This window comes from Pinus tabuliformis, chromosome 3_1, assembly GCF_031772625.1.
Source record: "Pinus tabuliformis cultivar Carrire ecotype Pingquan chromosome 3_1, CPIR1, whole genome shotgun sequence".
NCBI lineage: Eukaryota > Viridiplantae > Streptophyta > Pinopsida > Pinales > Pinaceae > Pinus > Pinus tabuliformis.
The window spans coordinates 385,103,823-385,117,687 of NC_142301.1; the positions used below are offsets into that span (position 1 = coordinate 385,103,823).

Here is a 13,865-nt window from a genome sequence, read left to right on the forward strand (position 1 = left end):
TTCTTTTCTTGTGGTTTCAGTGGGTTATTCTGGGTCACCCCGCCTTAGCTTTGCCCTTTTCTCTGCAACTTGGGGATGCCTTTCCCTTGCTTCAAATTCACTCATCCAAAGTTTGACCTTTTTTGTTTAAACTTCTGCTCAATCTTGATGGCATATCGGTACATCGTGTCGAGCGAGAAGATTTCTAGGAACTCCATCTCATCTTGGATGTACTTGTGTAGGTAGTCATGGTATTTGAGTACCAAATATTTCTTAGAGTCCTTGATACCCAACTTCGTGCGAACGGTATGAAAAAAATTAGTAAAATTCGGCACGTCTTGATCCCTTCTTTGTTGTAGCATGATCCAATTTATGTATGTATCCTCATATCTCACGAAAGGGTAGTACTGCTCCTTGATGGTGTCTCGGAATGAACTCCAAGTGGGTGCAATCAAAAATAGTGAGGGTGGATTTTCATCCTTCTTCTCACAATATGTTTCCCACTAGTCCTTGATGTGGGTGGCGGCTTTAAGAAGTGAAAAAGAAATTATTTTCTCACCTAGAAAAATCATGAATAGAAAAATATCCTTCTAGCAGATTTAACCATTTATCTACGGTGTCTGCATCTATCTGACCCTCAAATATGGGGATTTCAGAGTTAACTTGTACCTTAAAGGGTGTGGCACTTCTAGAGTAGTTGCTGGAAGGATATGCGTAACCTTTGGGTAGTCACTGAAGGGTCTAGGCAAATTTTTCCATCATCACGTTCCTTTGTCACTTGAGGGCTTCTTCAAGAAAGATTTTGAAAGGAACTCTTGCCCCCTTGTCTTTATTCTCTTCTACAATTGGAGGTCGTCGAGATTTATGAGGCTGGTGTAGTAAAGGTTCGACTAGTTGAAGCCCTAACTTCTTATATCCTAACCTCGTTCAGTACATTCAAATAAAAACATAGAAAGAGAAGACGGCTCAAATACCACTGATCCAAACTTAAATAGGAATGCAATAAATTACAGATATAAATAAAAATAAAAATATACAACAAAAATAATACTTGATTTCATTAATATAAAATATTAAAATATGCTTACAAACAGAATGGAAATAAGACTATCTCGGGCAATTGTAGTTTATCTCTGAGAAGAGATGTGACGGATACATGCCTATGAAATGTTTTACAATGAGGCTTGAAGGCTATTTATTATTGAGAAACAATGGAAAACACTAAACATCCAAAAGCCTATCCCTCGAAGATGAAGCACCAAAATTATGAGTCCCATTTGGGTAAATTGGTAGATCAATTTCCCGAGGTTGTAACCTTGGCATATGATCTTTGTTTGATGTGCACAATACCTTGTTAGAAATGTCTATCTAAGGACTATAACTTTTGAGTGGCCGAAAGCAACCACACACCCTTGATGGCCCCAATTTTCCCAAAAAACGTCATTTAGGGCCTCAAGATGACTCTGAAAGTTTAGAACCTGAAAAAGTGCCAAAAATAGTAAATTGTGCTACAATTAAGGAAACTGAAAAACTAAAAGAGATAATGGTGGAGGTCCAAGTTGAATATATGGGTGGCCACCAAGATCCACGTGGATCAATGATGAAATGAAACTTTTCCTTTCACTGAAAATCTATGTATGGGAGGGAAGAGAACAAAGAATATGCAACATATAAGATGCAACAAAAGAATTGTTAATCAATTCCCCTAATGAAATTATTCCTAATTCCAATTTCACACAAAAAACACTAGATGCAATGAAAGATGCATGATATTTTTATTTTCAATTTCACTTAGTTTTCAAATGAAAACTAAGATATGTGCCTAATCACTGATAAAAGAAACTATCCAGAAAAATGATTGAAACACCAATTCCTTCAAGAAATCAACGTTCAAGCAATCATTTTTCTAATGACATAATTGAAAAGAACAAAGAAAAATCTAAACAAATTCTTATCAAAGGCACTCAAAATGAGAAGGAAACAAGATGAAGGCTTCCAAGAGACCAAGACACACTCAAGGACACAAGGTGGATTGAATGGAACAAAGTTAATCAGAGAGAAAATCATATTTTTTTTTCCCATGGAACAGGGATCAATGTAATGCAGATAGGCTACTAGTGCTCTACAACACATGTGAAAAGAAGGCCGGGGAGTGTTGCAATTCTCTGTGAGTAGACCAGGGGGAGTGTTGATCAAGGCAAAGCTAAGTTTCATTACACAAAATGAAATGAATATCAATTAAAGGTCTTCCTAGGGTTAATTCATGATGAGTGAGGCAATGGAGGTTTGTTTAAGAGGTGAAACAAGGGGTAAGGTCAAGGAAAACACTAAGGGAAAGAAACAATACCCAATGGATTCGCCAATTTGTTATACAAAATTTATGCATGCAAACATAAGTATCTTCCCTAGACCTAGTGGAATGGTGTAGAACAACAAAAGGAAAAGAATATAAACTTTCCCTTAGAGAAATTGAAGAATTGAAAGAGGCTTACTTGGAATCCGTCACAAGTTATTATCTCCTCTCAAGTTGGAAGCTCCAATTGTAGCTCTGATTGCTATAATTATAACATGCACATACAACAATAACAATCCAAATATATACGTCATCTATGTAACATTATCAAATTACTCTATTCAATGGATCAACAAAGCATTCAAATTCATGACTGTAAACATGACATAACACATATAGGAAAATGATGTACTATTTGTATTAATATGAATATGAAGTATTTTGCAACAAATAATAGTAGCTAATCTTATAGAGATCTGCCAAAGTTGACTTGTCCTTCCTTGTCATAAAACACACCTCAATGTCACCATAATTCATGAACATGATGAATCTCTTAGATTCAAGGCAGCAACATAAGGGTATGATTAGTCTCTAAAACCTAACCATGACATTATAGATGGCTGTAAATTTATAGGAGAGTGTGGTAATTTAGTTATTCCTATCTATTTTTCCAATCTAGGCTTGAGATACACTTGAGATTGGAAGATGAGCTTAAGGAATAAGAAGTGAAATATCCAAGTTAGGATCAAATAGGATTCAAAGTTCTTATCCAAGGTAAATGGCTGAAACAACTCTTGGAAGCTTCTAGAAGAGGAATCCTTAGGATTCCTTTTAACTTTCCTGAATTTATAGAATCAACACACCCCCAACAAAGAACATCTTGTTGCTGATTAGCATTGGCGCAGAATAGGAAACATGCTTCTAAACGCAGGTCCCTATAGGGCCAGGGTGCAGTAAGCCTTAAAAGAACTAATTTGAGGCAGTGAGACCCAGAAAATCATGGATTTGGGAGAGTCATACTTATGGGTTTATTTATAAGTTTCTTTTTGGTCTTCCATGGCTTCCTGCATGGCTCTTTTCAAAGGCAAATTAAATGTATAAAATTATTATTTTTAATTTCAAAATTTGAAGCCATACGACACTTAGGGTTTAATAAGGAGAAAATATATTATTCAAATTTTCACACATATGTATGTTTTATCATGTAAACATTTTGCAAGATATTTATGGAATTATGATAACTCTAAACCTCCAACATTCTCTTCAACGGTTTAACTCTAAATCCTTAAGAGTATCTATATGTTTGAGAACTATCATATAAAGTTAATATCTACAACTATTGGACTAGTTTTATTGTATTTCATGCATTGGAATTCTTTACATTTTTATAATTTGAAAGAAGGGATTTCTTACATTTTTCTCGTAGGTATATAGAATATTTCTCATTTGTATCTAAATATTTTTTCTGCAACTCTCTTTAATTATGTTCATGCTCCTTACACGTATACAATATTTTATTTTTCTTTCAAGAATGTAACACAGTATAATAAGATAATACAAGTAGATTTTATAGCCAGAAAAAATGCTTGTTGTGTTAAGCATGTTATTATCCACATCGACTTTGCACACATTCCAATGTTTTTGAAAATAATACACCATTACATAAGATTACATAAACTATATGTCATATTTTATATATCATATTGATGTTGATCTTATTATTAATAATCAACCTATTTCCGAGTGCTTTACATGTCCTTCCGATATAATGTTTACTTAATACAGAAATGTTGAGATTATATTAATCTTGCTTTAACCATTATATTAACTTAAATAATCTCAACTTGAAAGGATTATATGAACTTAAACAATGTCAACTTTTGAAATTATTATATGAATATAAACCATAACTTTTGAAATGAATATAAAATTTAGAAATAAAAAATACCTTATTTTTATTATAATTAAAAAAATTATATATTAAATTAAGTAATGACAAAATGCATAATATTTATAGCTTCATAATAAATCTATTGGTGAAAAACCACAAAGATAGTTATTGGTTTTCCTAAATAGTTATTATATCCAACCATTCTCACACTAAATAGTTAGTGATTCTTGACTAACTAGTTACTTGCGTATGGTATGTAGTGTCCATCATATTGTTATTTATTAATTGATCTTCGTCAAATCCTACCAACCACACAAGGAACCAATCCATGATTATTGCACCATTCCATTAGTGTTTATGTTGAACAAATTGCAAAACACTTCACCATATGACAACCCAATCGGTTCAATTCTAGTAAGATGGGTGCAAAACACTTATTAGCTGATTTTTCCCTCTCTTTAATTCTAGTAAGACGGGAGCACTTATCTTTTAAGACTTGAGTTTTCCTTCGTATTTATTACGATTTCGCTCCCTTTTTGCAGCCCTTCACCCAATCTCTCTTCTTTGTAGCTACCTGTTCGGTTCATTCTGGCCACTCCGTCTCGGATAAGCAGTTGGGCTTAAGCGTAAGAATGATGTTATTCTAGTACGTGAGCCTCTGGCATGCATGTCTATTGTGTTATTCAGTTCGTTCAAAACATCTTCATCTTGTGCTTGCCTTTGCAGGTTTTTCAAATAGTCTATATCTGCCAACTTCATATTCAATCGCCTTGGAGCGTATACATTGGCTTACATCACTTATTCTCCTAATGAATCAAATCAAACAACATAATTTTCTCCTCGAATCAAATTTTCGAACACCAGTAATATGAGAGAGTATTTCTTCTAGCTGTAGTGCATCTGATTATCTTGTATTTTGTTGTTTTTCCATGGTAAATAGGTAGACAATGTCTGCTAAGAGTGCCTTATGATTCCCATTAAACAAATTATATTTATTATTATGCAGTTAATAAATAAAAGTGTTTAACCTATGAGAATTTTTAAAGACAATGTTAATTTATTATAAATAAAAATAAAATATATATAAATTATTAAAAAATGTTGAGAGTAAAATCGAGGAATTATTATATATTAGTTTATATTTTATTTTTCGTAAATATAAGATTAGATAAAGATTGATTATCACTAATAAAGAAAATAAACTTGAAAAGTCTAGAAAAGGAAAAAATAATTTAATACTTTTGTCTGTGTTGTTCTTCTCATGTTTTTTCGTCCATGTTGCACTAGTCAATCATAACTGGGTCTGTTTTAGACAATGGGATAATCCTCAAAATTTTGACAGTGGAGGTTAAAAAACTCCCTGCCTTGTGTATAAATTAATTTTTACATTGGAAACTAACAAAACTAATAATATAAATATAATTAATTTATGTAAATTAAAAACGTTTCTAAATTTTTTATGTAAATTAAAAACGTTTCTAAATTTTCAACTCCGTGGCTCGTGTATAAATTAATTTTTACATTGCAAACTAACAAAACTAATAATATAAATATAATTAATTTATGTAAATTAAAAAAGTTTTAAATTTTCAATATTTAAATTATGTAAAAGTATAATTTTGCAACAAATAATTAATATAAAAACTAGTTTGATTAAAGTGATACATAAAATTTGTATGACATTTTTCATTAAAATAATTAATTTTCATAATTTTTTTTTTTACTTATTATGTGTTACATGTTCTAGAATTTACACGTGCCATGATATTGAAATACACAACATAAATTTTAAGATGAGAGTAAAGTATGCATATAAGATTATACCTTGATAGGTTCACATAATCAATATTGTGTTTAGTTCTATAACAAATTTCCATAATGGAAAAATCTACATCATGTTGATGTTGACCTTGTTCATATAACTCTCTTCTCATAGCTTGAAAAAATGTATTTTTGTTAATGTTTACCTTATCATTGGGGCAATTATTTTCTTGCTGGTCTTGATTACTTGTGCCAACTTGAGAGTGGAGATTTCCATAGTCTTTCATATTGCTATAAATTCACAGAGGGAGGCTCATTGTCCTCTATTGAGTTTGGACCCATTCCAAAGTTATTGAGGTTGTGCCATGCATCTCTTAGAAAATATATTTTCTTGGTGGTGTTCCCCTTGCTATTCTCCATATTATGCTTGCACTCATTTCGAAGTTGTTGAGATTGAGTTTGAACCCATTCCAAAGTTATTGAGGTTGTGCCATGCATCTCTTAGAAAAAATATTTTATTGGTGGTGTTTCCCTTGCTATTCTGTATATTATGTTTGCACCCATTTAGAAGTTGTTGAGATTGTGCCATGCATGTCTTGCTTACTTCTATCTATTTCATTGTTGTAAAAGGTGTTCACTTAGTGTTGTTGGCCTTACCATCCTCCATATTGAGTTTGTATCAATTTTAAAGTTTTTGAGATTGGGTGGGCATACATTTCTTAGAAAAGATACTTGGTGATGTATCCCTTGCTATCCTCCATATTGAGCTTGTATATTCATGTCAATTTCAATCAAAAATACTTGCTTGGTGGATTTGACTATGCTATCTCCCATATTGAGTTTGCACTGCTTCCAAAGTTATTGAAATTGTGCCAGGCATGTCTTGTTTACTTTTGGTAATTTCATTTTTAGAAAAGTTGCTTTCTTAATGGTGTTAACGCGGGCTATCTTCCATATGGAGTTTACAATCATTCTAATGTTCTTAACAATAATGCAAGTCAATATCATTGTATTGACCTTGATATTTTCCATATTGAGTTTCCACAAATTCCAATGTTCTTGAAAATAAAGCATGTCCATTTCATAGTCGAAAAGGTGTTTGCTTGGCGTTGTTGACATTGTCCATTGAGTTTGCACCCATTCCAATGTTTTTTATAACAATGCACATCAATTTCATTGTTGGACAATGTGCTTTGTTGGTGGTGTTGACCATACTAGCCTCTATATTTAGTTGCACACATTCCAACGTTTTCGAGAATATCTTGAAAAGACATTTTCTTGATAGTGTTAACATTGTAATCTCCCATATTCAAATTGCACACATTCCAATATCCTTGAGAATAATATCAGTATATTTTATTGCAAAAAAAATACTTGCGTGTTGATCTTGTTATCTTACATATAAAATATGCACATGTTCCAATATTCTTAACAATAATACACCTATTACATCGGGTTACCTAGACTACATGTCATATTAAATACATCATATTGATAGATAATATTAACTTTGTTATCTTCTAAATATAATTTTCATTTAACACAAAATTATTAAAATTATTTTATTCAAATTTTAAAATTGACGATTATTATACCAAATTGAATATAAAATGTTGCAGAATAAATGTGTTTATAAATTTATTTCTCAAATTCATAGTTATTGGTTTTTTCTACTTCTCGAGTTGGCTCACTGGTATTAGTGCCCATCGTAAAATTCTCTATTGCTGGATTTTTCTCGAATTCTACCCACCGCACAAGGAACCAATCGATGATCTGTTCACCACGCCATTAGGGTTTCCATTGCACAAATTGCGAAACAAAACACGACAATCGCAAGCCAACTGGTCCCTTTTTCATTAGTTAAATGCGGTGCCTCATTCATGCGAGATCTCTGTTATTGACTCATTTTTCCCTCGACTTTCTTCCGTTATGACTTGAGTTTTCCTTCATTTATTTCGACCTCGTTCACATTCTTTGGCGCATTCGTTCCATCTCTCTGTGTTGTGGTTATCAGTTGGGTTCGATCCGGCCTGGTGCGGCATCGAGCAAGTGGTTGTGTTTAACCGTTCTAGGTAAGAAGCTGAGTGTAGTTCTGGTACATGAGCATTTGTCTTGTCTGATTGCTGTGATATTAGGTGTCCGTCTTGTGCTTGGCTTTGCAGATTTTACAAACAGTCTTGGAACGTAAACAGTCTGCTGTGGTATTCAGTTCGTTCAAAACGTATTCGTCTTGTGCTTGCCTTTGCAGGTTTTTCAAACTGTCTGTATCTGGCAACTTCATAGTCAATTCTCCTCGAATCAAATTTTCGAACACCAGCAGTATCAGACCGTGTTTCGCTGTAGTGCATCTGATTATGGAGGGTTTTGTTGCTCTTCCATGGGAAATAGGTCGACATTGTCTGCTAAGAGTGCCTTACGACTCTCATGCAACCCTCGGAGCTGTTTGCAAAAGCTGGGAGGCCGCTGTGAACCACCCCCAGTTTTACGAAGACAGAAAAAAGTTTGGAACTTCGCAGCATTTTATATGTTTAGTGGAACTCCGGGAATATCCTTCTTACCATGATGATGATCTAGAATTTGTGGTGTCTGTGTTTGACCCTTTGCGAGGCACCTGGGAAACGCTTCCTCCCCTTCCCCATTTCCCTGGTTCTCACAATGGGATTCCACTCTTCTGTGACTGCGTTTGTGTCAATCGAAAGCTGGTTTTGATGGGCGGATGGAATCCGTCCGGTCTCTACCTAGGAGAGGCACTCAATACCGTTTTCATCTATGACTTTTCATCTGGAAAGTGGAGCCGCGGCGCAGACATGCCGGAGATTCGAATCGCCGGTGCTTTCTCGGTATCACCTGAGGGACTCCTTTACGTTGCAGGTGGACACGGTGACTACGAAGAATTCCTGCGATCTGCAGCTGTTTACAATGTGTTTGAAGACGAATGGAAGATTCTTCCTGAGATGCGTGAAGAACGGGATGAATGCTATGGTGCTTTCATCGACGGTAAATTTTTCGTTATTAGCGGTTATAATAGTGAGTTGAGTGATGGATTCAAGCTGAGTGCGGAAGTTTATGATCCAGAAACAGGGGCATGGACAACGCTGGAAAATATGTGGACGGTCGGGGAAGGGAAAGGCCCACAGTCTTGTGTGGTCGCTGCTTCTTCTGGGCGCTTGTACTCGTTCCAGAAGCAGCAAGGGGTGATGGAATATGACTCCAACGAAAACGTTTGGAGGGCAGTAGGTTCTCTTCCAGAAACCCTGACAACGGTTTCATGTTGTGTACCGTGGCGTGACAAGATTTTTGTTTGCGGTCATGCTGAGAGTAATGGTGAGGTTTTCTATCTGTTTCAGCCCCCGCCTACGACAAGTGCAGCAATTGCTCCAGCCGAAACCACTGGAATGTGGACTGCCATTGAGAAACCAGAAAAATCTCATGTGGAGTATGTTCAGAGTATTCAATCAGCGGTTGCTTTTGAGATTTGAAGTTAAATAATAGTGATAATAACCATATTGCGCGTTGAACACAGTAAAATGAATGTATGCGCGAACATGGGTAAGAGATTTTACATTCCTGTAATCTGGTAATATATTTCAGAAAATGATGTGATATTCTTGGATGTAGTTAGACATTCTGTTGCATGTGGATCCTATTGATCAATGTTACTTGGTTTTCAAAATTGTAGAGTTTTATGGCACTTGAAATTACAATTTCACAGACTTAACAATGTTGACTGATTATTAATGATTTCAAATATTTCATGGCATTCCAGAGTACGAAGTTGAAACCTTAAATTGTCTTTCCAAACACATCTCTTTTCAGCTTTCATTTTTCAATCTCACTTCACCAAAATCATATACACACTTTATTTCTAGAGTCAAATCAGACTACTTAAACTTCCAATTTATGAAATATGTCAATTCAATTCTTAGTTTTCAGTAGTTTATATATTCAATTCTTAGTTTTCAGTAGTTTATATTTATTTATGTCATGGTCACCCATGTGCATACACACCTTCATCTGTATGTCAAAAGAATAACCTAAAAGAAAAAATATATGGCGCTTAGAACGCTCAGTCTCGTCTCTTGCATCACCATAGTGATATCATCAAACGGCAAATGTGAAAGAACAAGATTGGCTGCATAGCAGCAATTCCCTGCTCCGGAGAATTTCAAATCAAGAAAAAGAAAATTCTAAAATAAATTTAGGTTATCCTTATATACAAATACCTCGTTTCACTGCTAACAGGCAATGCTAAGTATGTTTGAATCCATATTATCGGATGCAATGGTCACCTTTATTGAAGGCCCTGAGGAATAATGGTGTTAGACACTTGAGAAACACAGCAATCAAATTATGGTGTTCGTGGGGATATCATTTTCGTTCATGAGGGGGTGATTATTAAATCCTGGTCAGCGCACGCCGGTGGAATCCCGAGGCCGTTACGCTGGGTACGGCCCCGCGTCCTGCGCCGTGCAGTTGGATACAGGGTCCACTTTTTGGAGAGCTTCGTTGTCTGGAGGAGCTGTGCACCAATTTCGAGTGCCAGACCATGGGCTTGCAAGGGCAATGGTGGAATGCTTATTCTTGCAAGAGCAATGGTGGAACCCGCCATGTCCAGAGAGTCGCCAGTAGTAGTACGTGCGGCTCAGCTTATCCCAAAATATCCAACGTTCTTGACCTCCCTCTCGACTCTCGAGTGTGGTTATGGTGAAGTTAGTATAATTGTTTTGTTTTTTGGTTAACAGCACAGCGTTGATCAGAAAACAGGACGTAACAGCGTTTTGTGATTGCATCCAGCACTTTCTTTCAGTTTAGGATCAGGATGACGATGTCGTGTAAAATGTAAATGTCGGGTATATTTTAAATTATATGATGTAGTGATTATAAAATGGGTATATTTTAAATTATATGAGGTTGTGATTATAAAATAAAAATGGTAGTGTAATGGGTTATAATTTTGTCGTGAAAATAGTGAAAATTTGGGTGATTAAGTTCTAAGATTTTGAGTGTCCTATAGATGTTCTTGATAATACTGAATTTGTTGCTACCATTCAAAACACTATTTAAACATTTTTATTATTAGATTTTTTGAAATAAAAAATAAGTAAATTTCCACTAAAAATAACTTTTCTAATACATTTTAAGTCTCAAAAAATAATAATAAAACGTTATTTATTTAATTAAAAAAATTAAAATAATAAATATATTTAATTTAAGTTGATGTATTGTAGTTTTTTTTTATTAATAAAATTACACATCATTGTTGAAATAAATATTTATGTTTATATTGCATCATTTTAATTTAAAAAAGGAACATGATCTATTAAGCTTCTAAGTCCAAGCTATACTTATAAGAAAACAAATGACATTTCCTTGAGATTAAATAGGAATGCTATAATATACATTGTAAATGTCGAGGATTCTCCCACTGTATTAGGTTGTGTGTTAAATGGCTAGGGCACTAATAAAAAACAATGGAAAACAAAACACCAAAGTATAATTTATTGGTGAGCAAAGACCAAAAACAATGGGAAAGCAAGTCAATTTTTTTTTTTTTATAAAAGGGATCTTCCACATTTTAGCTTCTTCATTTGTGATGCCAATAATGCCACTTGCATTGAAATTCTCTAGTACGTGAGTGTTAAGTGAAATGGTCCATAGAACCAATGCTATGACCAAGGGCCCAAAACAAAAGGCACTAGGTCTCTTGGCTCCCCATAATCACTAGTGCTTTCTTTGTTTTAATTTGAGGCAGTGAATAGAACTAGGAGGTGATGGTGGTAAAAAACTTTGATTGTAGTGCAATGCTCTGTTTATTAAGCTTGTTTGTTAATGAGATTATCCAACACTCATCAACAATTGCAAGCTTTCATTAATTCCACAACGGGCCGATGGCAATGAAAAAAATACAGTTGACATGATGGATTTATGTCTTCCATACTCTACTAACTGACATGACAACTTTGTCCTTTTCGCCACTACACGACCTTTGGTGCTTTCCTCATAGGGCAATGAAAATAAAGTGAACTACAACAAATGTGAAATGTCACATATTTTAGGCTCGTTATTTGATGGAAGCACTAAATGCTTACCAGATCAAAATGTGCGAAGGTGTTTTTCTCAACACCTACTAACCTCTGATGGTTGATGGCCAAGAGATGAGAAACATTATGTCATAACTCTACTAGTAGAATACAAGCCAAACAAATATTTTTTTTTCCTATATGTGTTTATAGCACTGGTACTATTGCCACCATGTATTCCCTTATTCTTCTACAATGAACTACATAAGACCTAGTTCAAGGATATATGTTCTTCCACTTCTATTCCATGAGCATATTACAAGCATACATTATCACATTTATCACATGGGCATGTTACAAGGTATACACTATTACATTAATCCCTAGAAAGTTACCTTCAATCACTCCTCACTTAGGAGATTCTTCTTAATTCTAGGTATAATATAAACATTGAATAAGTATGGTGGAAATACCCTCTTAGCCAATTAAAGGTTACATGCTCTAATGGTTACAATGGAAATATTATTTCATTCTTTTTGTTGTTATGGATTGCACCTCTTAATAGCTATGTAAGACCTTATGATATAATTTGTTTTATTGCTTTACTATGCAATAAAATTCAATTTAGTGCCTATGTTCTAAAGTTGTTTCTCATAACCTCTTCGCCAATTCCAATATTGGTTGTCCTACTCCTACTTGGGAGATTAACCATGCAATTAGAGTTCAACATACATGCCTACATCATATGGAGGCCATGTGACCATCGTAGCAACAGTTCAATGGTTGGGATGGAGAGATGGCCATCAAGGGTCACGATTAATCTTCGTAAACCTAAACCATTTTAAACCCTAATTTTTGAGTCATTGTACCCTTTCGTTGCCACGTTCTCCTTCTGGTGACATCACCTCAGCGCTTGCTTTCAATATTTGGCATTCGGCCTTCTGTGGATGCACAAAGGTCATGAAGACAAACGAACTTTGCATGCCTCCACCATTTTTTACTCCAGATGTTCTTACAGGTAATTTCTTTGATTCTTATGGTTAGATTCACTCCCCTTCCTCTAAAGTTTCTTCTTGAAGCATTTCCCCAATGTTTTCCCATTGTTTAGTGTTTGTTTCAAGTGTTGACGATAGTATGATGGGTATTCCATCTACAGGTATAACGCCACTTCGAGAAAATGTTTCCTTTAAGGTTACTAATAATTTCTTGTTGGTTGTATTTTATGATTTTTTCCATCTCTCTTTCCCCGACTCTATGCTCATCTCCATTTGAGGTTGACTAAGCTTGTTTTTCCCTCTTTTCTTATAGGAATCGTCAATATCACAACCCATCGATGTAATTCCTACTATGTTAATAACACTCACAGAGGTTTCTAACTTCTTTACTTTCATTGTTACTTTTCCGCTATAGGTGGTGGTAGTAGTTAACCCAAGAATTTGAGAAATCCTACTAGTTGGACGATTGGAGAAAAAATGTAAGGTAAGCTACAACATTCTTGTTATTTTCGGTAGGGTGACATGCAATATTCATAAAGGTCATGCTAGTCCTCTAGCTCTATCACCTCAATTCATTTCAAGCTATGTTTCTCTTTTTCTCTTTTTTTCTTCTTTTTTATGGATCCTACAGGCTATACCATGCCTAAGCATATCATTCTTTGATTGGTTATAGATTGGAGACGACCAATGGTTATTGTTTCGAGTAAGGCATTCACTCCCCCTCTATTGTTTTTATTACTTTATTCACGCGATTTCATAATGTTAAGTACTTATACCTTGTTCCCCTATCTTGTAGGTACAAAAATACATTCTTGAAGCAGTATATTTTCTCAAGAAGTCACTAGAATGGTCCTCACTTACCTATGCCTTTTATCTCATCCAAGTCGGTTACCTCGATTCTCTAGCATGAATCAAATTTTGTGACC

General features: G+C 34.7%; 1 protein-coding gene across 1 annotated transcript in view; it reads left to right on the forward strand.

Annotated features, from left to right (window-relative positions):
* The window catches only part of LOC149187341 (F-box/kelch-repeat protein At1g80440-like), a 53,792-nt gene extending 44,389 nt beyond the window's left edge, over positions 1-9,403 (forward strand). The window contains exon 3 of the mRNA XM_089409632.1: positions 8,173-9,403. Within this exon, the coding sequence (XP_089265758.1) occupies positions 8,173-9,403 (1,231 nt within the window). The remainder of the gene's footprint in view (positions 1-8,172) is intronic.
* The last annotated feature ends 4,462 nt before the right edge of the window (positions 9,404-13,865 follow it).